We start from the raw sequence: 27,415 nt of genomic DNA on the forward strand, positions 1-27,415 counted from the left end.
CTTTTTAGGGCCAAACCTGCGGCATCTGGAGGTTCTTGGGTGAGGGGTCAAATCCCAGCTGTAGCTGCCGGCCTACACCACAGCCATGCCAGATCCAAGTCACGTCTGCGACCTACACCACAGCTCATGGCAACGCCGGATCCTGAACCCACGGAGCGACGCCCAGGATCGAACCCGCAACCTCATGGTTCCTAGTTGGATTTGTTTCTGCTGCACCACAACAGGAACTCCCCTCAATTCCATTCTTAAGCTTCTTGTACTCAGTGCAATGACTGCCGTAGTGGCACCCCTTACCACTGAGAGAGATTTTTACTTGGTGTTGTATTATTATTTTAAATGTACGAACATTCTGTTTTATATCATTTTAATGTATTTTGAATTACATAAGCAAAACATGGATATAATCTCATTTGAAAATATTAAACAGGAGTTCCTGTGTGGCTCAGTGGGTTAAGAACCCGACATAGTGTCCATGAGGATTTGGGTTTGATCCCTGGCCTGTTCAGTGGGTTAAGGATCCGGTGTTGCCATAGCTGTGGTGTAGGCCGGCAGTTGCAGCTCAGATTTGACTCCTAGCCTGGGAACTTCCATATGCCTCAGGTGCAGCCGTAAAAAGGGAAAAAAAGAAAAAAAATGGATAAAGGCCCTTTTAGTCACTCTCCAGGCCCTGCCCAATCCCCACCCCACCCCCATGCATAGAGGTACACGTGCTCCAGACACTGCCTCGCGCTATGCAATTATTCTGCACCTCGCTCTCTTCACCTAACTACGCAGGTCTGGGAGAGAGGTTCTGACCACAGCACGGTTTGTTGCCCCTTCTGCTCCTTGGTGCAAGCTTCTAGAAACAATGCCCCCTGGTCAGCATTGCCCCATCCCACGGGACAGATGCTGAGTCAGGTAGGTGGCGCTGGACAGCTTCAAGAAAGAGACCAGCAATAACGCGGTGGTTCTGAGATGATTGACGGTTATTCCTCGCTCGCGTAAGTCTGAGCCGAGTAGGGAACCCAAGTCCTATATCTTGCATATTCTCTCTCCTCCAGACCAGTTTATTTATACCCATCCCCCAATGCACTGCCGACCATGGCAACGCTGAATTGCTTTGCCCTTTCGGAGCGCCTCTTCCTGCTCTCTGGACCAGCCTCATCACAGACCACTAACAGATGGCCGGTGGCTGAGCACTAGTCCAGAGACCGTGTCCGGGACTTTGGCTCGAAGGCCTCACCTTGACTTCTGGGTCAGGTCCCGCCAAGACACCGCTGCGCTCTGGCCCCCGAGACGTGAAGCCACCAGGTACCCAGAAGTGGCTGTTGGTGGGTTCAGAGCGTACAGGCGTTCAAAGACTAGATACTGTCAATCTTCCCTCCAAAGGAGTCTGTACCAAGCATGTTCTGTAAGAGTTCAGATTCTTTGTCCTTTTTCCTGTTCTCTTGTGGTTCTTATATGCTTGACACTAGCCCTTTATCTGTTTTACGTGGGGTGTGTGCTCTCTTCCACACTGCCATTTATTTCTGACTTAGTTTGTAGTGCATTTATTGTGATGCAGAGGTTGTATTTTTTATCCCTATGCTGTCAAATGTATTGAGTTTTTCTTTTATAGGATCTGCATGTGTGCTTAATAGCATCTTTTTATAGTTGTGGGATTTTTTATTCTGTTTTTCACGGCTGCACCTGCGGCATGTCATTGTTCCCAGGCTAAGGGTCGAATTGGAGCTGCAGATCACAGCCTACGGCCCCAGCCACAGCAGTGGATCTGAGCCGCATCTGCAACTGATGCTGCAGCTGGAAGCATGCCAGATCCTTAACCCACTTTGCAAGGCCAGGGATCAAACTCACATCCTCACGGATACTAGTCAGGTTCTTAACCTACCGAGCCACAACGGGAACTCTGTAGTTGTGTTTTTTATGTTTAGATTTTCTAATCATTCAGGAACCTGTGACACATCACAGACAATTACTGTTTGTCAAATAAATGAAAAGGTGGATGGATAGATGGATAGATGAATGGACGGATACTAAACCGCCACGTTTTCTGGGGTCTGTTTCTGGAATTCCTGTTTTTCTGTCCATTGATATGCAGTCTCAATTACTGTAGCATTATAATATGTTTTGTCATCTAGTAGGTTCTTTCTTTGAAATGTATAGACCACTCTTGTGCATTTCTCTTCAGGAAGAATTTAAGATTCAGCTCATCCATTTCCATTAAAGTCCTCTTGGGGTTTTTATTGGGGTTGCATTAAAGTTATTGATTAATTTCAAGGAAACTGACATCATTGGAAGTTGAGTCTTTCTGTCCAAGAACATGACACATCTCATCATTTATACAGGCCTGCTTTTATGTCCTATCATGAGTTTTTCTATTTTTCCTCACGTTAGTCTTACGCATTTTAATCCAAAGCGTTTTAAACTTTGTGCTGCTCTTGAGATCAGGAGGTTTTTTTAATTGCTAATTGCTGGGAAGATGGAGCTTGTGAAAAGCTCTCACATGAGCTCTAATGATTTACCAGGTGCTTCTTTTAGATTCTTTACGCAAATGAGTATAATATCTCTGAATAACTAGTTTTTTTCGCTTCCAATATTTCTATCCTGTCTTTTCTGCCTCACGTTGATCAGAACAGGGGCAAGGATGGTGTGAATAGGTGTTGGATAATATATTTATGCGTCCCCTTTAATCAGCAATGGCGTGAATTACAGTAATAACTCTGTCAACATTAATTTATCATTGCGTTCCTGAGGGACATGCTATTTGGGCCTGATAAAGACTGGTCTACACAGAGCTTTTACCCTGCTCCCTAAGCCCAATTTTGATGTCAGGGTTATGATAGACTCATAAAATGGATTTGGATGCTTTTCATCTTTTCCAGTGCAGAGAAGGATTTGGACAACCTTTTTTTTTTTTCAGGTTTAGTAGAATTGAAACATAAAACTGCCTGGGCCTGACGCAGTTTTGAAGAACAGATATTTAACCATCTTTCCCTTTCTTCTATGGATAATGGTTGATTCTGATTTTATGCTTCTTCACCAATCATTATAACTCGCATTTTATTAGAAATGATCTCTTTTATCTAGATTTTCCAGTTTATTCATATTAGGCTGTATTTGGTATTCTCTTACAATTTTTAGAAAAATTGTCTCTGCTCCTGAAGTTATAAACCACCCTGCTTCTTGTGATATTTTGTCATTTCTTCACACTCGTTATTCCTGCCACGAGTTTGTGCATTTGTAATTTTCCCTTGTGCTTCCTTTTTTTTTTTATTGGCCACATCCATGGATGGTGGAAGTTCCCAGGCCAGGGACTGGACCCGCACCACAGTAGTGACAATGCTGGATCCTTAACCTGCTGAGCCACCAGGGTACGCCCATGTGCATTTTTAATTTGAGCTTTCAACTCTCCTGGGCTCCCGCTCTTTATTTATTTCATTCATTTCAGAACCGGGAGTTTCCTTTGGTCAGTAAGTTCCAATTTTAATGCTTTGGAATCAATGAATATGATTTTTTTCCACTCTTGGACTTGTTGGAATTTTGTTTGTGACCGAACACATAGTCAGTTTGGGATAATATGCCCCCTGTACATCTGAGAGCAGTCTGTATTAGCCAATCGTTGGGTGCAGGTCTATACACAGCGTATACCTCTTAGGTCAAGTTCATGACTTAGGTTATTGAAATCCTCTATGTTCTTATTTCTTTTGTTTGCCTGGTCTGTCAGTTCCTAAGTACAGGAAGCCTCTTCCACTCTGATTATGTCCATTTGGTTTCAAACTTTTACCAGTTTTTGCTTTAGGTATTTTTTTTTCCTTTTCTTTTTTTTTTATCACTTATATCTGGAATCTACTATATGGCACAAATGAACCTTTCCACAGAAAAGGAAATCATGGAGAAGAGACTTGTGCTTTGCATATTTTGAAGCTATATTAGGCGCAGAGGTTGATGCCTGCCATAACTTGTTGGAGCTTGTGTGGTTTTTTTTTTATTTATAGGAATATTCATTACTGTCCGTTTGGAAGCTTTTTGCTTTGGGTTCTATTTCACATAATAGTAGTGTTGCTCTTCCTGCTTTTTTTCTGTTAGCATTTTCCTGGCATATTTTTATCGATCCATTTTGGCCCTCCCCATTTCTTTTGTGACAAGACCCTGAGTTTGTTCGGGGTAGCAATGGGCTAAGTTTCAAAATTGCATTTCCCAGCCTCCCTTGCAGATTGAGGTGGCCAATGAAATGAGAGTAGAAGTCCTTGCATGGGGGTTTTGGCAAGCTCTTTACAGTGAGATGAATTAATGGGCCCTGCCCCCTTTTGGTCCTCTTCTGTCCCTTTTTCTCCCCACCTGGAACACATATTTGATGGTTGGAGCTTCAGCACCTATCTTGGTACAGTAAGGAAAATGGCAAGAAAATCATAAAGACTTTTTTTGATATCCTTCAGCAACTCATCAAAGCCAGCAACTGCCCACTTTCAAACACCTCAGTACATGAGAAAAATAAACTCCTTGTGTTAAAACAACCGTTGTCGTGTGTCTGTTACTCCATCAAACAGAGTTCCTGTGTTCCAGTGCCTGCGGAGGCAACCAGTGTTGTCAGTTTCTTGTGTTTCCTTCTAGAGGTATTCCTTTCATTCCATTATTCTAAGTATATTTTTTTACTTTTTATTAGGGAAATTTTCAGACATACACAAAAACAGTAAATAGTATGGTTAACATCCAGCTTTAACAACTATCCGTCAATATTCTCTGCATGGACATGTACTCACACACATATTCTTGCTTTACACAAATGCCAGCATACCAGTCCCACACCCTTCCTTTTTCTTTCCTTCTTTCTTTCTTGGGCCACACCCACAGCGTATGGAAGTTCCCAGGCCACGGATCAAAACACGCATCGCCACAACTGCGGCCTCGCCGGTTCTTTAACCCCCTGTACCACAAGGGAACCTCCTCCCCTTCCTTCGTTTTTTTTTTTTTTTGTCTTTTTGCCTTTTCTTGGGCCTTTCCCGCGGCATCTGGAGGTTCCCAGGCTAGGGTTCTAATCGGAGCTGCAGCCACCGGCCTACACCACAGCCACAGCAACGTGGGATCCGAGCCGCGTCTGCGACCTACACCACAGCTCACGGCAATGCCGGATCCTTAACCCACTGAGCGAGACCAGGGATCGAACCGGCCACCTCATGGTTCCTAGTCGGATTCCTTAACCACTGCGCCACGACAGGAACTCCCTCCCCTTCCTTTTTAAAGGTAACAGTGTATATGTTGGAGATGGTTTCATATCAGTGCATAGTCTCTTCATTCTCTTTAATGTCTATCTAGTATTTCTTTGTCTTTCATACATATGCAAATCTATGTGTAGAATTAATTCCTAGATGTGGAATCACCGGGGCAAAACGTCTATGCATTTGTAATTTTGATTGATAGATGTCACCCAAGTACCTGATACTTAAAAAAGGTATCTTGCTGTAGTTTTAATTTTGATTTCTCTTTCGAAATCATTTTTCCTGTGAGCTGTATTCACAGCTTTTGTCCATTTTTCTATTGAGTTGTTGGCATTTTTCTTACTATTTTGCAGGAGCTATACACATAATGGGACAACTACTCCCCTTGCCTCCCCTATGAGTTCCAAATAATTTTCCCTGTTTACTACTTTTTTTTGGACTCTGCTAATGGCAATTTTTGTATTAAACTTTTTTGCTTTTATGTACTGAATGAATGAAACTTTTCTTGTTTGGCTTCTGAGATCTAAGTCATCCTTTTTTTTTTTTTTTTTTTTTTGGCTTCACCTGCAGCATGCAGAAGTTACTGGGCCAGGGCAGTAATCCAAGCCACAGCAGTGACAATGCTGAGTCCTTAACCTGCTGAGCCACCAGGAAACTCCCCAGGTCATACTTTAAAAGTTCTTCCTCTTCCAACTTTTTTTTTTTGTTTTTTTTGTTTGTTTGTTTGTTTTGGTTTTTGGTTTTTAGGGCCACACCTGCGGCACATGGAGGTTCCCAGGCTAGGGGTCCAATCGGAGCTACAGCTGCCGGCCTACACCACAGCCACAGCAATGCCAGATCCGACCTGCGTCTGTGACCTGAACCACAGCTCACAGCCACACCGGATCCTTAACCCACTGAGCAAGGCCAGGGATCGAATCCACAACTTCATGGTTCCTAGTCGGATTCGTTTCCACTGTGCCACAACGGGAACTCCCCAACATTGTATTTTAAATCTGCCATGGTTTCCTCTAGTAGTTTTTTGCTTTTTCAATCTTTAAATCTGATCCATCTGAAATTTACTTTGCTCTATATTGTGAGGTAAGTGTTCAACTTTATATTTTTCCCAGATGGCCAATGGCCACTTACGTGTCCCAAGACCATCTATCAACTCATTTTTCCCCAGCGAACTGAAATAACTTTTTTATCATATACTACATTCTTATTTGTATTTGAGTATATTTTAGACTCTCCTTTTTTTTCCTTTTTGGCTGCTCTGAGACATATGAACTTCTCAGCCCAAGGATCAGATCCAAGCTGCAGTTACAATCCACGCCACAGCTGTGACAATGCCGGATCCTTAACCCACTGTGCCGGACCAGGGATCGAACCTGTGCCCCAGCACTCCAGAGATGCCGCCAATCCCATTGCATCACAGAGGCAACTCCTAGAATCTCCATTTTTTTTTATTTATTGTTCTGTCACTCTTCTTTATGTTTTAATATCTGATAGGATTAGTGCCTTTCTCATTAGTCTTCCTTTAAGAATATTCCTGGCTATTTTCACTCCTTTATTTTTCCATATTAATATGAGAATCATCTTGACAAGTTCCGGAAAATTCTATCCTTGGATTTTTCAGATCATGGATTAATGTAGGGAGACTTTTTTTATGTCACAGAGGATCATCTTAAAGTTGCTTTAAATAGGTCTTGTGTATTTCTTGTTAAGGGTTTTTCCTAGATATTTCATCTTGTTGGTTAAATGGAGGTTTTTTCTTTTCATTAAGTCGTCTAACTTGTCGTTGTCTAAATGACTTTGTACCCAGCCAACTCTGCATTCCCCTTAACTCTTTGTAATGTTTTTAAAGTAGATTCTCCTGCATTTTCCAGATACAGCGGCATATCATCTGTAAATCGCCATCATTCTGATTCTGTTTTTTAATGTTTTCACCTTTCAAATTGTGAAGTACAGTACAGACACAGAGAAGGGTATAAATCGTACATGTTGTACGTATATTCCCTGCACTTTAAAGAAAGTTACACAGTTATAACCACCCCCAGATCAACAACTCAGAGCCCCACCCTCCGGCCCCAGCATCTTCCTCTCCTTCCCTAACTTCTGTGGTAACCACTTCCCTGCTTTTCCTGAGAGTTCTGCCACCTGCATATACATCCAACCATAAGTACTGGGTTTAATTTTGCCTGGGTTAAAACTTTATATAAACAGAATTGTAATTTAGGTATTCTTCTTCTGTATCTTATTTATTTCACTCAGCACTGCCTTTAAAATTCATCCATGCCGCAGAGAGTTGATTCCTTTTTATTTCGGTAGACAAGCCCATTTGAAGGTTCTAAGCAAGAACCACTGCAACCTCTGCCTCTGCTGAACCAGTTACAAACACTGACGCTTGTTCCTGGTGCCAACCTACACAAGCTTTCCCCCTGCAGTTCCCATTGTGGCTCAGCGCGTTAAGAACCCTACTAGTACACATGAGGATGCGGGTTCGATCCCAGGCCTTGCTCACTGGGTTAAGGATCCGGCGTTGCCACAAGCTCTGGTATAGGTCGCAGATCTGGCTCAGATCCAGCATTGCTGTGGCTGTGGTGTAGGCCGGCAGCTGCAGCTCAAATCTGACCCCAGCCCAGGAACTTTCATATGCCGCAGGTGTGGCCCTAAAAAGGAAAAAAAAAAAACTTTCCCCAGAGTTTGCATACTTGGCAGTGAAACGTTGGGTCATAAGAGGAGTTTGCCTTCAACCGTCTTAGAGAATGCCAAGCTTTTTTTCCAACACACACTCCCATCAGCAGCATACGAAAGTTTCTGTTACTCCCCAGGTTTGCCAACTCTTAAAATCATCAGACTTTTTGGTTGCCACTAATCTGGTGGGTGTGCAATGATAACTCACAATTCTGTATTGACCGATGAAGCTGAGTACCTCTCATATGCTTGTGAGGCCCTTGGTTGTGAAAAAATGTCTGTTCAAAACTTTGGCCCATTTTTCTATTGTGTTATTTGTCTTTCTCTTGTCTTTTTTTTTTTTTTTTTTTTTTCTGGTCGTTTGAGGGTCACACCCGCAGCACATGGAAGTTCCGAGGCTGGGGGTCAAATCAGAGCTACAGCTGCCGGCCTATACCAGAGCCACAGCAACGCGGGATCCCAGCCACATCTGTGACCTACACCATAGCTCCGGCAATGCCAGATCCTTAACCCACTGAGGGAGGCCAGGGATCGAACCCACTTCCTCATGGATACTAGTTGGGTTCATTACCGCTGAGCCATGATGGGAACTCCTACTTGTCATTTTATTCCTTCTACCTTCTAGTTATGAAACGTTGTCAGTGATGTGTTTCCCTTCTCTTCTCCTGGTCTCCCATCAGAATCTCTTACGTGGCCCACCCTAATTGAAACCTACAGGAAAGAGGATTCTGGGAAATGTAGTTCAAGCTACCCAAGATGATACATTACAAAGCCACCCCAATCTCTTTATTTAACTCTCCTCAAATGACTTGGTTTGAGTGTGCCATCTGTTTCCTGCCAGGCCACCAACTGATCCAGATGTGTATTATTTTTTAAATAATTCAATAGGAGTTCCCATCGTGGCGCAGTGGTTCACGCATCCGACTAGGAACCATGAGGTGGCGGGTTTGACCCCTGGCCTCGCTCAGTGGGTTAAGGATCCGGTGTTGCCATGAGCTGTGGTGTGGGTCGCAGACACGGCTCGGATCCCGCGTTGCTGTGGCTGTGGTGGAGGCCGGTGGCTCCAGTTCTGATTCGACCCCTAGCCTGGGAACCTCCATATGCCACAGGAGCGGCCGTAGAAAAGGCAAAAATAATTCTAGTAATAATAATTCAATAAAATATTCCCCAATTTCCATCATGTTGCTGTGGGTTCGAACCCTGAGTTATTTAAACATGTATTTCTTTATTTCTAAACATGTGGGCGTTTTCCTAGTGATCTTTGTGTTACGAGTGTCAGTGTGGCCGGGATACATCTGTAGTGTAACAAGTTCGGCCTCTCAGTCCTTGCAGTGAAGAAGACACATGTTATGGGAGAGCCGTGGAACATCTCAGAAAGAATGCATCAGGGGAGTTCCCGTCGTGGCGCAGTGGTTAATGAATCCGACTAGGAACCCTGAGGTTGCGGGTTCCATCCCCGGCCTCGCTCAGTGGGTTAAGGATCCGGCGTTGCCGGGAGCTGGGGTGTAGGTCGCAGACGCGGCTCGGATCTGGCGTGGCTGTGGCTCTGGCGTAGGCCGGCGGCTGCAGCTCCGATGAGACCCCTAGCCTGGGAACCTCCAGAGGCCCTAGAAAAGGCAAAAAGACCCCCAAAAATAAAAAATTAAAAAAAGAAACGAATGCATTAAATTTAGGAATCGCGGGTCTGCTTGAGATGCTGTCCGTTCTGTGACCGAGGAGGTCAATCAATCTTCTCTGCAGCCAGGATAGAGCTGCGGCTGGGAGAGTCAAGCACGGGGGGAGGTTTGCCGTCTGCAGATTCCACACTGACCTCGACGTTATCTGTCCTTAGAAAAACAGCAGGAAACGGCCTTGCTTCACTCGCTTTATCGTGGCCTCATAGTGAGTGTGTCTGAGCCTGGTGCTCTGCGAGCGCTTCACACCCAGTCGCAGGACAGCTCGGCCTGCCTGTGAGGGCCAGGCTCGGCTCGCAAAAGTCAGGGCTGCCGTTTGGGTCTTTTTTCCCTTTCGCATGGGTTTCTGGCTTCATGACACTGTGGTCAGAGATCAGCTATGAATAATCTTGATCCGCTGAAGCATGTTGTTAAGACTTGCTTTAGCTCCAGTAGGGGGTCAGTTTTTGTAAAGCTCCCATGTGTGCAAAACAGTGTCCCCTGGATAAAGCTGCCACTTGCTGAGAGAGGTATGGTGCGGTCTCCCGGGCCCGCATATGAGCTGCTCTTGCTAAAAAAGAAATTTTTTTGAACCCAAATCTGGTCAGCCCTCTAGATCCCATTAGCAATTTGCAGGAAATACGAAGCTCAGCATACAGACTGTGGGAGCTCCACAGCACAAGCGACGCAGTTTTAGCAACAAATAAATTGCAAGACAAAACAAAGATAGACGGGGAGTCTATCTTCTCCTGGTCTCCCATCAGAGAGACCAGGAGAATGGTCTTAGAGAATGCCAAGCTTTTTTTCCAACACACACTCCCATCAGCAGCATACGAAAGTTTCTGTTACTTAAGAGATTAAGTATCCAGCGGATTAAGTATCCAGCATTGCCACAGCTGTGATGTAGGTCACTTCTGGGGCATGGGTTTGATCCCTGGCCCAGGAACTTCCATGTGCCGCATGTGCGGCCAAAAAGAAAAGGACAGAGAGAGAGAAAGGTAGAGGAAGACCCTTCAGATTAAAAGACACTCGAAAACATATCATTCCATGTATGGACCTCATTTGGTTCCTAATTCACACAAACGACCTATGTATAAAGAAAAAAATACGACAATGGCAAATTTGAATGCGGACTGGATATTTGACAACAGTGAAAAATTGCAGTTAATTTTTAGTGTGATAATGGTATCGCAGTTGTGTTAATTGGGTCCGTTCCTTAAAGGCACATACTTAACATGTATGCAGGTGAAGACCCATCGCCTTTGCTACATCGAAATATTTTATAACCTTTTTTTTTTTGCTTTTTTTTTAGGGCCACGCCTGCAGCATATGGAAGTTCCCAGGCTAGGGGTCGAGTCGGAGCTACAGGTGCCAGCCTACGCCACAGCCACAGCAATTCCAGATCCAAGCCGCCTCTGCGACCTACACCGCAGCTCACGGCAATGCCAGCTCCTTAACCCACCGAGCAAGGCCAGGGATCGAACCCACATCCTCATGGACCATACCACTGAGCCATGTCGGGAACTCCAAAATATTTTATAATCTTAATGTTGTTATAAATTAAAAGTGTTATATTTTTATTTTGAAATTATTTCAAATTTACAGAAATCTATCAAGACTAGAATAAAAACAACCCACATGCACTTTAACCAGATTCACCTCCTGTTACCACTTTGCCCAATTTATCATTCTCATACTCTCTATCTTTGCTACTAAAAGCAAAACTCCTGTCTTGTTCACCCATTTATCTCCTTATAGTGGGTTTGGACTCACAGGTTTCCGTATAGTTCATTACCTCCCAGATTGTTCTTACCTTTAAATCTTCTATATCATTATTTCTACTTTGTCTGTTTAATATCTAAATTTCTGAGACAGGTGTGTTTAAATCTACTATGTTTGTAGATTTGGCCATTTCTTCCAATGACTGATTTTATCATTTTCAGAGATAGATAGATAGGTGATGATAGATAGACAAACAGACAGACAGACAGGCTACATTGTTGGAAAAAGAAGGAAAGGAGTTCCCTGGGGGCTCAGCGGGTTAAGGATCTGGCATTGTCACTGCTGCGACAAGGATTCGATCCCTGGCCCAGGAACTTCTGCATGCTGCAGGCATAGACTTAAAAAAAAAAAAGGAAAAAGCATTAAATCTGTATTGGACTGCGAGTGTCACATCCTGGATACTCTATGAGTGACTTGACTTGTTTGTGCCTGTTTCTTCATCCGTAAAACAAGCACCAAAAGGTACCTTCATCGTAGAATTTTTTGTGAGCACTAAGTGATTTAATGGTATAGAGTACTTAGAATGGTAAATGCCTGCTATTGTTACTTATCAAGTTGGTTTATCTTTTTTTTCCTTTTATTCTCAGTCTTTCTTAATCACTTTATGTTATTGGATGTATCTCTCATTTGCCTTATCCATCCAATCTGGGACTCTATTTTAATCAATGATTTACCCTGCTTACCTTTATTTTCATTCTTGAAATATTTGGACATTATGTATTATTTCATAAGCTGTTTCTACTTTTCCTTTCTCACTGTGTATTGATTGAGTCGTCTATTTAACGTTTTCCCTTTATTTTCCCTCACTAGTGTGGAATTTATACATTTTCTACCTATTCTTTTAGTGATTATCCTTAAATTTTAACATATATGTCTTAATGTATGCTTTTTAAGAAAGACTAACGGTCAACCACCATCTCTAGCCTCCTTCCAATTAAAGCGAGAACTTTCATCCATTTTAATACCCCTCCCTGCCCTTAGTGCTGCGTGAATTTTCATCACCCCTCCCCAACACAAATTTACATTTTTCAATACCTTTTGCCAATTTATTCATTCAATATTGCCTCTCCATAGAACTCTTTCCTTCCAGGATAACTTTTATTCTTGCAAGAGTCCACCCTTTAGTTGTCGTGCAAGTGAAGATCCTATTTGGACGCTCGTAATAAGGAGTCCTAAATTGGTGGCCCAAGATTGGCCGCTGGACCTCCTGAAAGGTGTGAAAATTCCTGGCATAAGGAAGGGAGACAGTTGAAGAGCCCATAGGCATGCCTGACCCTTTCCAGCAGAAGCTTGCTGAGTACGCAACCAACAACACAGCTGCCGCACTCATTCTTTCATTTTATTTTATTTTATTATTTCATTTTTTTAGGGCTGCACCACACCTGGAATTTCCCGAGCTGGGAGTCGAATCAGAGCTCTAGCTACCGACCCGCACCACAGCCACAGCAACACCGGATCCGAGCCACATCTGCAACCTACACCACAGCTCGTGGCAACCCACTGAGCAAGGCCAGGGATTGAACCTGCGTCCTCATGGATACCAGTGGGGTTCCTTACAGCTGAGCCACAACAGGAACTCACCACAGTCATTCTTTCAGATCCATTTGACCACCCCTTTATTGTCACACGACACATAACTTACTCTCAATCTATCTTTCCTCAGAGTGAATTTTAAGATTTTTGTCTTGGTCTTTTTTAAAAAACCTTGGTCGGCTCTTGGCGAGCTCTTGAAATTTGAGAACTTGTATTGTGATTCGACTCTGGAGAATTTTTCAGCCCCTAGCTCCTGAAACATTTGATCTTTCATGCTCGTTGCTCGAGCTTGGACCGTCTCGACTGATCATCCCCGAAGCCTCTTGTCTCCCTGTGCGGGCCCGGATCAAAGTGCTTTCGCCTCCAAAATTCACATGTTGACGTCCTAACCAGTCCTCAGTACCTCAGACTATCCGCTTGCTTGGGGACAGAGTCTTTACAGAGGTCATCAAGTTACAACAAGGTCACTGACCTAACGTGCAGGATGACAGGTGTGTTTAGAAAAGGGGGGATGTGGCACCGCAGAGGATGGGAGGAGTCAGGGCGAGGACGGCCCCCGCGAGGCCAGGACAGAGGCCGGGGACGCGCCCTGCCCTCACAGCCCTCAGAAGGGGCCCAGCCCGCGCAGACCTTGACCTCCAGCCGCCAGAACTGGGAGATGATACATTTCCATTGCTTCCACTTGGCCATGAAAAAGCCATACCCCTGTCAGGGCATGCGTACGCATCAGAGCCACGGATCTGGTGGTGGTTAGAGCTGAATTGGACTTGACCCTGAGGAAGAGGAAGGCTTGGAACAGACAGAGGCCAGTTCAGCGGGGCGGGGTGTAACGTTTGCTCGGGTGGCTTCTGTCCGCACGAGGTGGGAGGGATGTTGAGGGCTTGGGGCAGCAAGGGACAACTGAGTGGCTTTAAGCAGGGAGGGCAAGACATGGCTGGCATCTGGAGCAGTCAGCACCGTCCAGAGGAGAGAGGGCACCTGTGAGCAAAGTGACACGGAGAGGGCGACACATGGGCAAGTCAAATCAGCGCAGTGGCAAGAGAGAAGGAGGTAGGAAACAGGACCCTCCAGCCTTCAGACGGTGCGACCGAGACAACGTGAGGCCGACGGGAGGGACGAAGCCCACAGAGAGCACAGAGCCCTTTGGCGACCACGGAGGGGCCTTTGCTTCACAGCAAGGTCGACACTGCCTTGCGCCCAGTAACCCAGGGAGCCAGAGGGGCAACTACACAGGAAACAGGGCAGGCGTGACAGTGCTCCCCCGGCCCCCGGCCCTGCATTGGTTTGAACATCTTTGAGTGGGTCCTGATGGCCCTATCAGTCCCCCGAGTTCTCCCCTTTAGGTGACTGCGGTGGCCCTTCCCTCCACAGGCCGTGATTCTGAGCTCGTCGGACCCCAGCCGGGCCTTTCCCTGTCCCCAAGTGAGCAGGGTTCAATTCCGGATATGAGGGGCTCGGCTGTTACAGGGATTAAATCTTCTAAGCCGGCTTCCCGGTTCTTACATTCCATTCGGATTGAGCCATAAATCCCAGCAGAGAGCAGAATGTTCCAGAGGGGCGGGTTCCCCTCTGGCTGTGCTCCTGAGGCTTCTATGCCTCCTGTACCACTCAGGGCCTCTGTGGCCAGAGCCAGTGGACATGTGGGGATCCCCCCAAAAAGATGTCCACGTTCTAATCCCTGGAACCTGCTTGAGTTCAGGACCTCGAGACGGGAAGAAGGCAGCCTGATGACGGTGGGTAGAGTTGAGGTTGGTCTCTGCCGCTGGCGCTGATGATGGAACAAGGAGCCACAAGCCAAGGAATGCAGCTCTAGCAGCTGGAAAAGGCCAGAAAATGGATTTTCCCCAAGACCCTCCAGAGGGAGCGTGGCCTGGCTGACACCTTGCCTTTGACTCCCCTGTGGTATGAGCTCCTTGTCACAGGCTCCTCCTTCTCAGGTCCTGGGAGGGGTCCTGACAATATTGTAGTTGTCATTTGATATTCTTTTTCCTAAAGAAAGCCCTCCAAACTGCATAAGCTTTAGGCCCCACAAACCGTGGACCCACTCGCGGGGCGCTGGCAGCGTGTGGGATGGGCCCGCGTGAGTGGCTTGCTGAGCCCTCTTCTTCCAGTTTGTTCCAGCCCACATCCAAAGACCGGCCCGATCACCCAGCCCTGGGGGGGGAGGGGGGCAGGAGCCTAACCCTGCCGAGTGCGGGTTAGCGAACCCTCCCGGGCCTCGCATGGAGCAGCTCCTCTCCCCCCACCCCCCCTCGCCGGTCCCTTCGGTAAGGATTGGAGTTGGGTTGAATACACGCCGGGCTCTCCTCCCCACGGCGACAGCGTATCACGGATCGAGGTCTGTTCTTGCCACTTTCACTCGGGCTCAGCTTTGGTTTTCTTTGACAAACCCCAAGTCCCGGCCTGTGAGGCACACGCCCTGTGTGGTGCACCAGCCTGCAAATCTGATGGGCCACCACACCCATGACTGAGCTATGTTCTATGGCACAGGGTGTCTTTAAGAAAGAAAAGTGATCCCAGGTGGACGTGACCTCATCTCAGGAGCTTCTTCCATCTGTGGGTCTAGCGGCCAAAGACAAGAGAGTCAAGCACGAAAGGGATTCAGTGAGAGGGGACTTCTCCAGCTGGCTTTGAAGATGGACGGGACCATGTGTCTGGAAGGCCAGGGACCTCGAGTAGCCTCTAGACTAGAAGGCAGCCTGGTGACACCTTGGTTGCAGCCTGTGAGACCCTGAACAGAGGCCCCTGCCCCCTCACGTCTAGAATGTCCACCGAGGACCCTGATAGGACTGCAAGCTAATAGGCGAGTGTTGGTGAGTCTGTGCTGATTCGTTACACAGCCATAGCTAACTACTACACTTGCCCGTTATGATTTGGTTCCTGGCTGACCACACGGCTGCAGCAGGCTAACACCCCAGACATGGGGCTCTGCTTCTCCTCTTCCTACAGATTGCAGCACAAAAGTCACTTCTTCAGAGCCTTTTCCTGCCCCACCCCCCACCACACATGGACCCTTTTCTGCTTTTAGGACACTTGATGCTAACCGGCCGTGTAACTGTGAGGTTATTTTCCCACGTCTGCACTGTGACATCCAGGAGGGTGGAAAGCTGGCTGACTTGGGCTCCCGCTGTGTCTCAGCACCTAGCATAGTGCCTGGCACACAGTTGGTGCTCAAGAAATGGGGTGAATGAGCAGCTGCATGGGAGGAGGGGGTGCAGAGGAGGAGGTCAGGAAGCAACCATGGAATCCCAGGCAGTGAGGTAAGGGGGCCCGGGAAGGGCTGGGCTGCTGCTCTCTGCCATCAAGGTCACAGGAGTGCAGAAGAGCAGGTGCAGGCCCAGTGCAGGTGCCTGGGTGTCGGCGGCAAGCCCAGGGTGTGCCCCCAAGAGCAGGGGCACTGCAGCCGCATCTGAACCTAGAAGGGACAGACCTAATGCACAGGAAGTGACGCTGGAGGGCGAAGAGGATGCCAGCCCCTTCTCCTGCCACCAGGGAATGTGAGGGGACAGGAGGGGTGTGCAGAGCTGAGGCGGAGGTGTGAGGGCGCGTGAATGGGTTGGGGAGGAGCGCGACGGGGGTTGGGGAGGAGCGCGACGGGGGTTGGGGGGAGGCCGGGAGCTGGCACGTGGTGCCTACCAGCAAGAGTGGGAGTGAGGCTGGTGGGGCCAAGATTTCCAAATGGACCTCTGGGGGGGCGCCCGCTGGGGCACTCGCCCTCTGCCGCACCCAACTCTGAGTTTCCCTGTCTGTGCCCAGAACTCTTGAGCCAGGCAGGCCAGAGTGGGTGCCCCGTGAACGTGGGCGACCTGGAAGGACACCTGCTGAGCGCAGGCAGAAGGCTGGGAGCGGGGGCTGCCTCCGGGAACCACATGTCCCTGACCTCACAGGGCGCACGGCCACGCAAGGGAAATGAACCTCTCGCCAGGAAAGAAGTCTCGGAAGGGATGGTTCTGGTGAAGGGAGCCTGGCTTTCCCCTCGTGCTCCACAGCGAGGCTCACGTGTACGCGCCAGGCCATGGCAGGCGGGTCCCCCTTCCATGGAGCACCGCCCGCCGCCTGCTGCTCGTCTGGCAGGTTTCAGACGCCAGGTCACCCTCTCCGAGCGCCGTCCCTGGCATCTGTCTCGGGTTTGTTCACTTTGGAGCACGCCTCCCGGTTCACCGCGTTCTCGCACGGAGTGGGCTCTCCCAGTGACGTCCACCTCCCCGAGTCCGTACCCTGGGCTGTCATGGGTGCCAGGACCCAGGCTGGAGTGGCTGGAACGAGTGAAGGGAGGGGTGGTGAAGATGAAACGAGGTGAGGTGTGGAAACGTGCCCAGCCCGGCATCTGCTCTAAAGCGCTTTTGGCGTTTCCTTGAACCGTGAGATCCGAGCGGAATGTAAGTTTCGGAAAGTTGGTAACCAAAGCAGTGGAGTCCAGAGTATTTCCCGGCAGGCTGGCTTTAATCACTTGAGCACGTGGCCCCAGAGGGGGCCTGCAGCGCTTCCCGGGCGACCCCAGCCGGAGTCACGGGACTCTCTAAGTTAGAACACATGTTTCCACCAGCCAAGCCGCTGATCGAGGACAGAGCTTGTCACCACTGGCCACCCTCCCAGCCCCTGCCCCTGGAGCTATGCTCCCTGACTGCGGCCCAGGTCTCAAGTCACCGAGGCAAGGCTTCTGGAAACGGCACCTTCCAGCAGAAGAGGGGGTGGTTGGGCTGTGAGAGGCTCTCGGGCCAGCGGCTGAGACACGAGTGGCCCGTGGGGCCACAGGCAGTGAGCGAGGCAAGGCAGGATACGCTGGGAAGCCAGTGGCGGAGGGTGGGGGATTCTTTTAGCAAAGCGTCCACGGGCTCCTCCAGGCCACCCTTCTCCCGGCTGGGCCACCAGAGACCCAAATAGAAGGTAGCATGCTTCTCGTCCCTTCTCGGACACCCCCGGCCCCGCCCTCACCTGGGACGGGGATTGAAACTGGCCTCGAGGTCTCAGTCAGCACCGGGGCCCCAGGAGACCTCCATCCACAGACCTACGTGACAGCCCCAGACCCAGGCTTTTGCCGAAACACAAGGGGCCCCGCCTCTCTGATTTCAAGGGGCCGGCGATGAGCGCCATGAGCTAGGTTTGCTTCTAGAACCCCATTCGCCAGAGCCCTTTGGTCTGAGACCCACAGGGGGCAGGCGACCGCCTCCATCCCACAGCGAACTCGACTTGGGGCAGCGCGGGGCTTGTTGACGAAGGGCAGGGCGACCTGCGCGGATGTGCAGACTGAATTAGGCGAAGCCCCCGAAGCCAGGCCAGGCAGAATGACTCCTGTTGTGACACGTGGCTTTACCAGGGCTACCCTCTCCTGGCTGGCTCTGTCTGGCAATGTCTTCATGTTAAGCTTACAAGGGACTCTGTGCCTTTTAAGGACGTGGGTTCCAGACTCCATGGGGGGTGGGGCAGCCTATTTTTTTGGTGCAGAATCGCCGCACCCTCCGTCAAGGAAGCTCAGCTTGCGGTTCTCCTTGCAAATCCCATCTCCTGTGTCAGATGAGTAGTCTGCTGTTGCCGTGGTGAATCGGTATTATACTGTGACCTTGATTCTGAGCAGAAATGTACGTTGCCTTGACCATGATTACACAAAACTCGTCGTCTAGGAAACAGCACAGTTCCGAGAACAGGAAGGGCTCGATCATTCTTGGCTTTGACTGGGAGCCGCACAGGGTTACCGTGTACCCAGTGGGGTCTCAGCTTTCCTGGGGGGGCGGTGAGGGCAGGCTTTGTGTTTGTGCGTGTGACACAGAGAAAGGGAGACCGGGGGCGGGGCGGGAGACGGAGGCAGACAGGAAGGGCAGAGCTAGCATCCCTGCTTCCAGGCGAGACAAGCCCCTGCAGCTGTTTGGAAGTGGGGGGGGGCGTGCGAGGCTGCTGGGGAGGGGAGCGATACTTCTCGATGCTTCTGGCCATCATCACCCAATGCAGCTCCAGAGCTGGGGAGGCATGGCTCTGGCGGAGGCCCCCACTGGGCTCTGGGACATGACCATTTCCCATAGAGGGTGCCTGGCTCCACCTATGGGAAACACACACACACGCACACACACACCCCGCACCAAAGGCAGATAGACACAAGAGTATGAGAGCCGCCATGAAAGCCGCCTTGACCCAGAAAGAAGCCTCGGAGGCGGGATCCTACCAGCCTCTGGGCACAGATGCCAGCCTGGTGGGTTGGGAGATGGCCTGTGCTTGCAATGTTTGACTTCTGGAACAATGGCCTCTATGTCCCCCTCAGCCGGGGCCCTTCCCTCTCCCAATGAGCACGGCACAGACGGACACACCTGCTGATCTGTAGCCCACCCGGTTGCCCCGGGCCGCAAATGCCCAGAGCATCCTTGATTCCACAAGCACATGCGCCTCTCCAGTCCATCAGGAAGTCCTGTTTGCCCGGCCCCTCGGTGGAGCCCCGGTCCCGCCCAGGCCCGGTCACCACCGGACTGACAGCTGCACACAGGAGGGTACAGGAAATTCCTCTCAAATAAACAACTGGGCAGGACTGGCTTTATTGAGATATTTACTTTATCTTTTTAGCCTCCAATCGACCCCAAGATATCACAGTGGTATGCCTGTGTTTTTTTGGTCTTCTTGTCTTTTTAGGGCCACACCTGCGGCATATGGAGGCTCCCGGGCCAGGGGTCCAATCGGAGCCGTATCCGCCGGCCTACACCACAGCTCACAGCAACGCTGGATCCTTAACCCACTGAGCAAGGCCAGGGATCGAACCTGCATTCTCATGGATACTAGTTGGATTCGTCTCTGCTACGCCATAACGGGAATTCCTCCACCTCTTATTATTTTTGTATTTTGCCGTGAATGCCCTTGATTTTGCCAACATGGCCACACTGTCTCCCTGTGTCCTTAAGTTTCATTAATCTAAGCAGAACTTCTGTGATTCTTGCCTTTGGGGCAATGTGGTTCCTGGTCCGGTTCTGAGGAGGCACTGCTGGCCCAGCCGGCTCCCCATCCCTCTCCAGACATAGCCGTGGAGAGCTTCCTAATTTTTCTGAGCCTGCATTTTGGCTGCCTGCAAAAGATACTGACTTACGAAAGGAAATTCCTTCAAGGCCTTGGGCTCCCCGCAACCCCTTCCCCCAGTTGCACAGAAAAATGATGGGCGGGCCTGGCTTCAAAGCGAAAAACAGCTACAACCCCAGACCACAAGGATGACGGCTGGCAGAGAGCAGGGCTTGGTGACAGCAATGCTCCCCCTCGTCTTCCCCATAGAGCAGCCTTCTGAGGCCACAGCCAGTGTGTCTGTTCAATGTCACAGCAGGTCTCTGGGAGCTGGGTCACAGCCGGGAGACTATCTCCCAACGTGGCCGGCCGTGGTGAACGGGCCCCAGCCTCTCCGATGAGCAAGATGGGGCTCTGGGACTGTCCCAGGTCCAAGCGCTTCCTTTACCTGTGACCCAGCGCGTCAGAGGGCAGACCTTCTCAGCCACCTGGGAAGAGGGTAAAGAGAAAGCGGCCCGAAGTACCCACCGAGAGGCAGAGGCAACGAGGACTGCCAGGTGCCGCGGAGGACAGACTGGAGCGGGCAGCCCGGGGTCATCCCTAACCTGGGACCCTGAAGACCAGGGGACTCTGCCTAGAGGGCAGGGCTGGGCAAGAGGATCCTGGAATGCACCAGTCAGAAAGACGGGCACCTCACGCGATGGTGATAGAAGCTGCCTCTCCAGCCCGGGGCCTTTGACGGGGCTTTGGGGCCGGCAAGACGGCCTCTGGGGCACAAGCGCCCTCGGGGCCATCCTGAGCCCAGAGCTCTGCTCACCCAAAAGCGGCTGGCTCCCTGGGGGCTTGGCTGCTGGCAGAGTCCCTGGAGCCCTGCTCTGGTGACCTTGTCCCCCCAAATCCAGTGTGGCCGCTGGAATGTGTCTGCAGAGCAAAGCTCAGACCCCCATACCCGGCCCCCTGGAGGAGATCCACCCCCATCCCTGCCAAGCAGCCTCCACGGGAGTCTGCTGACGACAGAGTCTCCCCCGCTGCAGACGGGGACTGGGCTGGGACCCACACGGGCCCAGCCGGCGAGGACCACGGCGGTGTCTGCCTGGGCTCCAGGGAGGGCCGCCCACGGGGAAGGGCCGGATGGAAGACACAGGAGGAGGAGATGTGAAAGGCGACGTCAAGGCCTCTGGGACACGAGTAAAGCCCCCAAAGTTTGGGGGAATGGGGACAGGGGCTCCCCCTGCAACCAGTCTGCTTGGCCCCCTCCGTAGGCTGCAACCAGCTGGTGCATTCGTCCTCCACTTCCTGGGGAAGGGGGAAGCTACTGGAAGGCTCATCAGAGAAAGTGACAGAGAAGCCGCTCTGCCCCCACACTCACAAAAGCACGCACTCATACACACACACTCTCTCTCTCTCTCTCTCCCTGGATCTTTGCCTTAAGCCCCTCAGACCCAGGGCCTCTCCCCACCCTCTCACAGGCTCCTCTCCGCGGGTGAGCCCTCCATGGCAGGAGGCTGTGCAGGAAGGCACCAACTTGACCTGGGCACTTGTTGAGGCACTGGCTCCTTTGCAGACTCCAGCAGTAACACCCAGTTCCAAGAGACGGGAGGCAAAGACCCGCCTGCCCTGGCCCTGAGCTCCGGGGCCCCACACCTTAAGCTGCCCCTGCCTGCTTTCCCCAGACCTGCCTGGAGGCATTAGCCGAGGCCCTGCAACTGCCGGCCACCCAGCAAGAGCTGCGCTACAGGGGACTGCTCCTGTGGGCGGGGAGGGGGTGCGGGGCCCTTTCAGGCTCTCGCTGAAGGATGGCAGTTGTCTCGCAGGCCTTTGAGGAGGGCTGGAGAGCCAGGCCCAGAGGCTTCGCAGAAAGAAACAAGGCTCTGAATCACGCCACAGTGCCAGGGGGCGGGCGAAGCTCCCTGTGGCTCCCTCCCTCCCAGCAATGAGCACAGACGCTGGCTGCGCTTTGCGCCACCGCCACTGGTGCGGGGCTCCGCTGCTGCTGCCATGACAACCACGGCTGCCACCGCTCCTGCAGACACAGGTCTGATTGCTCCGCCGACCCCGCCTCTCCCCAGCTCTGGCCCCAGACTCAGCTGGCAGCAGGTGCACCTCACTGCCAGTCCCAGGCCAGTGCCCGCACCCGGGCTGCAAGGGAAGCTGGGAGACTTCGGGCCTGGCATTCTCTGCTCTGCTCGTGGGAGGTGGACTTGACCTCAGAAAGGGGCCACTTTCCAGGACAGAAGAAATGAAAAGTGTCCACGGGGACGGCCTAAACGGTCAGCAGCTTCCCACCGCCCTTAGCAGGAAACCCAGCTCGCCCATCCTCAACGTGCCCCCTGCAGAGGGCCCCGCGTCCTCTCCGCACCAGTGGGTCTTCTCCCTGGTGTGGCCCCCTAGCCCGGCCTCTCTTGTCCTCGAGAGCAAATCTGTTTGCAGGCGGAGGTGTGTTTGGGCGCATCTCCCAGCAGCCCCGTCAGTGGCTCGATTTTGAGCCGCGCAGGAAGCGGTGTCACTGTCACTCCACAGTGAGGTTTTCACATTTTTAGGACCCTCAGGTTAAAACACATTTGGGCATTTTCTGAAACTCTCCCGTCTAATTCTGGCTTCCTCAGCAAGGAGGCAGAGATACACTGGGCCCGACAGTTCCTCCATTCAGGGCCCGGTCCACGCGGCACCAAGGAACCCGAGACCCAGCGGAGCCCCCAGACCTCCCAAGGGGCCTCGAAAGCGGAAGGGAAGGCCACATCTCTCTGGGTCTGCACACCGCCTGCTCCACTGAAGGGGTCTCCCCGAGGTGCTGCGCAGGAATCCGGCTCCGGCCCCCGCCCACCTCCCTGCACTGCGCGCAGCAGAGGCCGGAGGCCGCGGAAAGAGAAAAACAGCGAAGTTTATTGAACAGAAACATGGACTGAAGCCACCGAGCACGGGGAGTAATGACGGAACAACTTCGAACAGCCCCGCGCCCACAGGTCCCACCCCCCCAACCCCCGGTCCCCAACTCGGTGCCTCAGCGGCCCCCCCCCACTGTGACCCTCCCCCTCCCTTGCCCCATGGTCTCCTTCCTGAGGGCCCCGCGGGCGGCCTCTCGCCAGGACGATGGACCCCAGCAACGTCCCCTCCCCCCAGGACGCCCCCTCCGCCTCTGACCAACATGCGGGGGGCTGGCGCTGCCTTAGGGCCCACACAGGACAGTCATGGGACTGAAAACACAGCAGGACACGCTCCACCACGCCGAGGAAACTGAGTCACGAGGAGAGGCGGGCTGGAACCGCAGGACACAGTGGAGCCTCCCGAAGTCCCCGCCGGCCACGGGCGGTCCAGGTCTTCCTTCTGCAGGTCACGTGGTGGGCGCCGGCCTCGCCCTCGTCCATCCTGTCCTTCCCACTGTCTCCCGGGACTGGGCCGGGGGGGCTCCACGCTGGGTGGGGCTGGGGGAGCTGCTCAGAGAAGGACACAGGCACATCCCCACAAGGACGCGTGGCCGCGGGGGGCCTACACCTACGCCCAGAAAGCAGACGGTGAGCTCGGGACACGGGACCACAGCGAGCAGAGCTTTGGCTGGCGCTGAAGCTCAGGCCACCTGGCGGGGTCCCGAAGTGGCTGTCCGGGTGGGCGGGGAACATGTGGCCAGGGCTCAGGGGCACCTCGGGGCTCTGTGGCAGAACCAAGGCTAGTGCGTGTTTGGAGAGGAGAGGACCAGAGAGCGGGCTGCCTTGACACGTGGGTCACTAGGGGCTACAGAGACACAGGTGGGCTCCCAGCACAGGGTGCAGCCTGCCTGCCCCTGGGGACGCTGGACAGGGGTCCCCTCTCGGGAGGCCCAGGCACCTTGACACAGCCCCTAAGGTCTCCGGGGCCAGTGAGGGTGGCAGGTGTCTTCAGGTGCCCCTCACCTAGGCCGGGGCTGGCCACTCAGGGCTTTGGGGCTGGAGCTGGGGCTGGGGGCAGGACTGGCGTGGCAAAGCGGGGGGAGGGGGCCCCTCTCCCCTCCCCGATTGGTGTCACACATGGTCATCTTGGTCCCTGGAAAGGATGGGGGTGGTGGCCAGGGCCCCTTGGGGATGGTGGGGGACCTGGGGGCTGGGCTGGGCTCCCCTCCCCTCAGCCCTGCTCCCCCTGTGGGGCCAGGAGGCTGCCTGGTCTGGCCCTGCCTCCGGGCCTGGGGCCCCCGGGGCCTGCTGAGCCTATTGGCCCGAGAAGGCCTCGGGGGTGCTGGTGTCTGAAGCCCCGACCTCGTTTCCCGGCTCCTCGGGGGGCTCCTCAGCCTCTTGGTCTCCTGCCTGGTCAAGGTCGTCTGGCTCACAGCCAGGACCTCCTGGGGCCCCTGGGGAAAGGCCACCCATGTGGGGAGGGGTGGGGCCTCTGGGGGCGTCTGAGGGTCCTGCCTGACCTAGGCCCGCAGGGACAGGAGCACTTCCGACTTCCCGGGAGGCCTGGCTGGTCTCCCCAGGGGCAGGGGCCACGCTGGCAGCACCTCGGGCTTCAGGGGCGGCCTCGCCAGCCTCGGCGGCGGCGGCGGCGGCGGGAACTGCGGCACAGGCCTCTTCCTGGGCTGGGGGCGCCTGGGCGCCACCTTCCTTGGAAAGGGCAGCCTGGCCGCTATCTTCCCGGGCCGGGAAGGCCGGGGTGCCCTCTGCAGCGGTGCCCTGGGCGGCGACGTCACGGGCCGGGGCGCGCTGGGCGGCGGCCAGGCCTGCGATGCCCGCGCGGGCCTCTTCCTCCCCGTGCCCCTGCTCGCTCGCAGCCGGCTCGGCCTCCCACGCCTCGCTCTCACGGATGAGGCGCAGCAGGCCCACGAAGCCAGGGGGCCTCCGCTCCAGCCGCAGCCTCCTCAGCTTGGTCTGGAGCGTGTCGTTGGGCCGCGCCCGCATCAGCACCTGCCGGGCGCGCGCCTGGTCGGCCGTGGCCGGGTGGATGGCCTCCTTCTCCACGGCCGCCTGCAGCAGGCCTTCCAGGCGCATCACGTAGGCAAAGAGCGTCTCCTGCGGCCGCTGGGCGCACGTCGCGAACCTGAGCCGCGCGGTCACCGGGCTGTCCTGGTCCCCAAACACCTGCACCAGCGCGGCCAGGCAGTCCTGCGCGGCCATGTCGGCATCTTGCGCCAGGAGGCCGCACAGGAGGTCCAGCGCGGGGCCGCCCAGGCTCTCCACCAGCCGCCGCCGCCGCTCCCTCTCGGACACGTGGCGCCACAGGTACAGCATGTCGTTGGCGTGGTCCAGCCAGCTCTCGAAGGACTCTTCCCCGCGGCCTGGCTCTCCCAGCCCAGAGAAGGCTCTCAGTTCCTCGTAGCCCATGGTCTCCAGCACAGGCTGCAAGGCCTGCCTCCACTGCCGGGTCCAGGCTCCCGCCTCGGCCATGGCTCCTGCCACACCCACACCTGCCCCCTCACCTGGAGCGCCTGCCTCGCCCGCGGCGCCCGCCATACTCAAAGATCCTGCCACACCTGCCACTCCTGTGTCCCCCGCGGCGCCCTCCTCATCTGACAGCCCTGCTTCATCTTCAGCTCCTGCCACACCTGCAGCTCCTGCCTCACCTGCAGCTCCTGCCTCACCTGCATCTTCTGCCTCACCTGCAGCTCCTGCCACAGCCTCCGCTCCTGCTTCACCTGAAGCTCCTGCTTCACCTGCAGCTCCTACCTCACCTGCAGCTCCTGCCTCAGCCTCCTCTCCTGCTGCACCTGCAGCTCCTGCCTCACCTGCATCTTCTGCCTCACCTGCAGCTCCTGCCACAGCCTCCGCTCCTGCTTCACCTGCAGCTCCTGCCTCACCTGCAGCTTCTGCCTCACGCAAAGCTCCTGCCTCACCTGCAGCTCCTGCCCCAGTCTCAGCTCCCACCTCATCTGTGGCTCCCTCCAAACCTGTAGCTCCTGCCTCACCTACAGCTTCTGTCTCACTTGTAGTTCCTGCCTCACCTGCAGCTCCTGCCCCAGTCTCAGCTCCCACCTCATCTGGGGATCCCTCCAAACCTGTGACTCCTGCCTCACCTGTAGCTTCTTCCTCATCTGTAACTTCTGCCTCACCTCCAACTCCTACCTCACCTGTAGCTCCTGCGTCACCAGCAGTAACTGCCTTATCTGCATCTGCAGTTCCTGCACCACTCTCAACTCCCACCTCATCTGTGGCTCCCTCCAAACCTGTAGCTCCTGCCTCACCTGCAATTCCTGCCTCACCTGCACCTCCTGCCTCACCTGCACCTCCTGCCCCACTTGTAGTTCCTGTCTCACCTACAGCTCCTGCCTCACCTGCAGCTCCTGCCTCACCTGCACCTCCTGCCTCACCTACAGCTTCTGTCTCACTTGTAGTTCCTGCCTCACCTGCACCTCCTGCCTCACGTACAGCTTCTGTCTCACTTGTAGTTCCTGCCTCACCTGCAGCTCCTGCCTCACCTGCACCTCCTGCCTCACCTACAGCTTCTGTCTCACTTGTAGTTCCTGCCTCACCTGCAGTTCCTGCCTCACCTGCAGCCCCTGCCTCACCTGCACCTCCTGTCTCACTTGTAATTCCTGCCTCACCTGCAGCTCCTGCCTCCCCTGCCCTGCCAGCCACTGCTTGTCTCTGGGCCTGTGCAGAGAAACTGGGTCTATCCTGTGATTCCGAATTGGGAGCCTGGGGCAGGAAGACCACAGTCCAGGGTCCCCCCTTGCCTGGTATTTTTCGGGGGATCAAGCTTCGGTTTAAATACTCAGCAAACTCGACCAAGGCGACCCTGGACCCCAGCTCCTTTCTGAAGACCTTGCCCAGCACTCGGTACCGGCCCAAGGGCCGCAGGGCTGCCCGCACGGCCTCCTGGAACTCCTGCTCCCCGCAGTCATCCGGGATGCCCAGGATGAGCAGAGAGCGCTGAGCATTCACGCCCATCCACCTGCACCAATCCCGCAGCATCGCCAGCGCCATTTTTGAGGACCTGAAGGTGGGGTGAAGTGACCCAACAGGTGTGCACAGACTGTCGAAGTGTGGGAATAGGCCTGTGGGTGCAAAGGGAAGAGAAGCATGTTTGTGGCACACAACCCACCCCACTGCCCCTCGCAGCAGCAGCCTGGAGCACCTCCCCACCCTGTTTTGTTTGTTTGATTTTAGGAAATTTTTTGATAAGTTAAATGTATTTACGAGATAAAAAGCCAGTTTCTATTTCCTACATTCCTGGCACGGGTTTTAGGAAGCTGCCTTTTTCCCAACAAATTTTTCAAGTTTTCAAACTTTTAGCCTGAATTCTCCATAGCATCCCCATTCTCTTTGTAATATCCGTCTGATCTGTGGCATTAGCTCGCTCTCATTCCTGATATTGGTGATTGGGGGTCTTTCTCTTTTGCCCTGGTTAGTCTTTCTAGGCTTTCTCAGTTTTGTTGCTAATTTTTGTTTTTTGGTTTTTGTCTTTTTGGGGCCACGGCCGCGGCATGTGGAGGTTCCCAGGCTAGGGGTCGAATCAGAGCTGTAGCCGCCGGCCTACACCACAGCCACAGCAACGTGGGATCCGAGCCACGTGTGTGACCGACACCACAGCTCACGGCCACACCGGATCCTTAAGCCACGGAGCGAGGCCGGGGATCAAACCTGCATCCTCATGGTTCCTAGCCAGATTCGTTTCTGCTGCGCCACAACGGGAACTCCGTGT

The 27,415-nt window shown here is 53.1% G+C and overlaps 1 protein-coding gene across 1 annotated transcript; it reads right to left on the reverse strand.

Moving 5' to 3' along the window:
• Positions 1–23,988: 23,988 nt before the first annotated feature.
• On the reverse strand, positions 23,989–26,697 carry PNMA6E (PNMA family member 6E). The gene is made up of 4 exons (XM_047764285.1): positions 26,244–26,697; positions 25,938–26,087; positions 25,351–25,445; positions 23,989–25,152 (listed from the first exon to the last, which is right to left on the reverse strand). The coding sequence occupies exons 1-4, from the start codon at positions 26,695–26,697 to the stop codon at positions 23,989–23,991; spliced, it is 1,863 nt and encodes a 620-aa protein (XP_047620241.1).
• Between the last annotated feature and the right edge of the window lie 718 nt (positions 26,698–27,415).

Source organism: Phacochoerus africanus, chromosome X, assembly GCF_016906955.1.
Source record: "Phacochoerus africanus isolate WHEZ1 chromosome X, ROS_Pafr_v1, whole genome shotgun sequence".
NCBI classification, from domain to species: domain Eukaryota; kingdom Metazoa; phylum Chordata; class Mammalia; order Artiodactyla; family Suidae; genus Phacochoerus; species Phacochoerus africanus.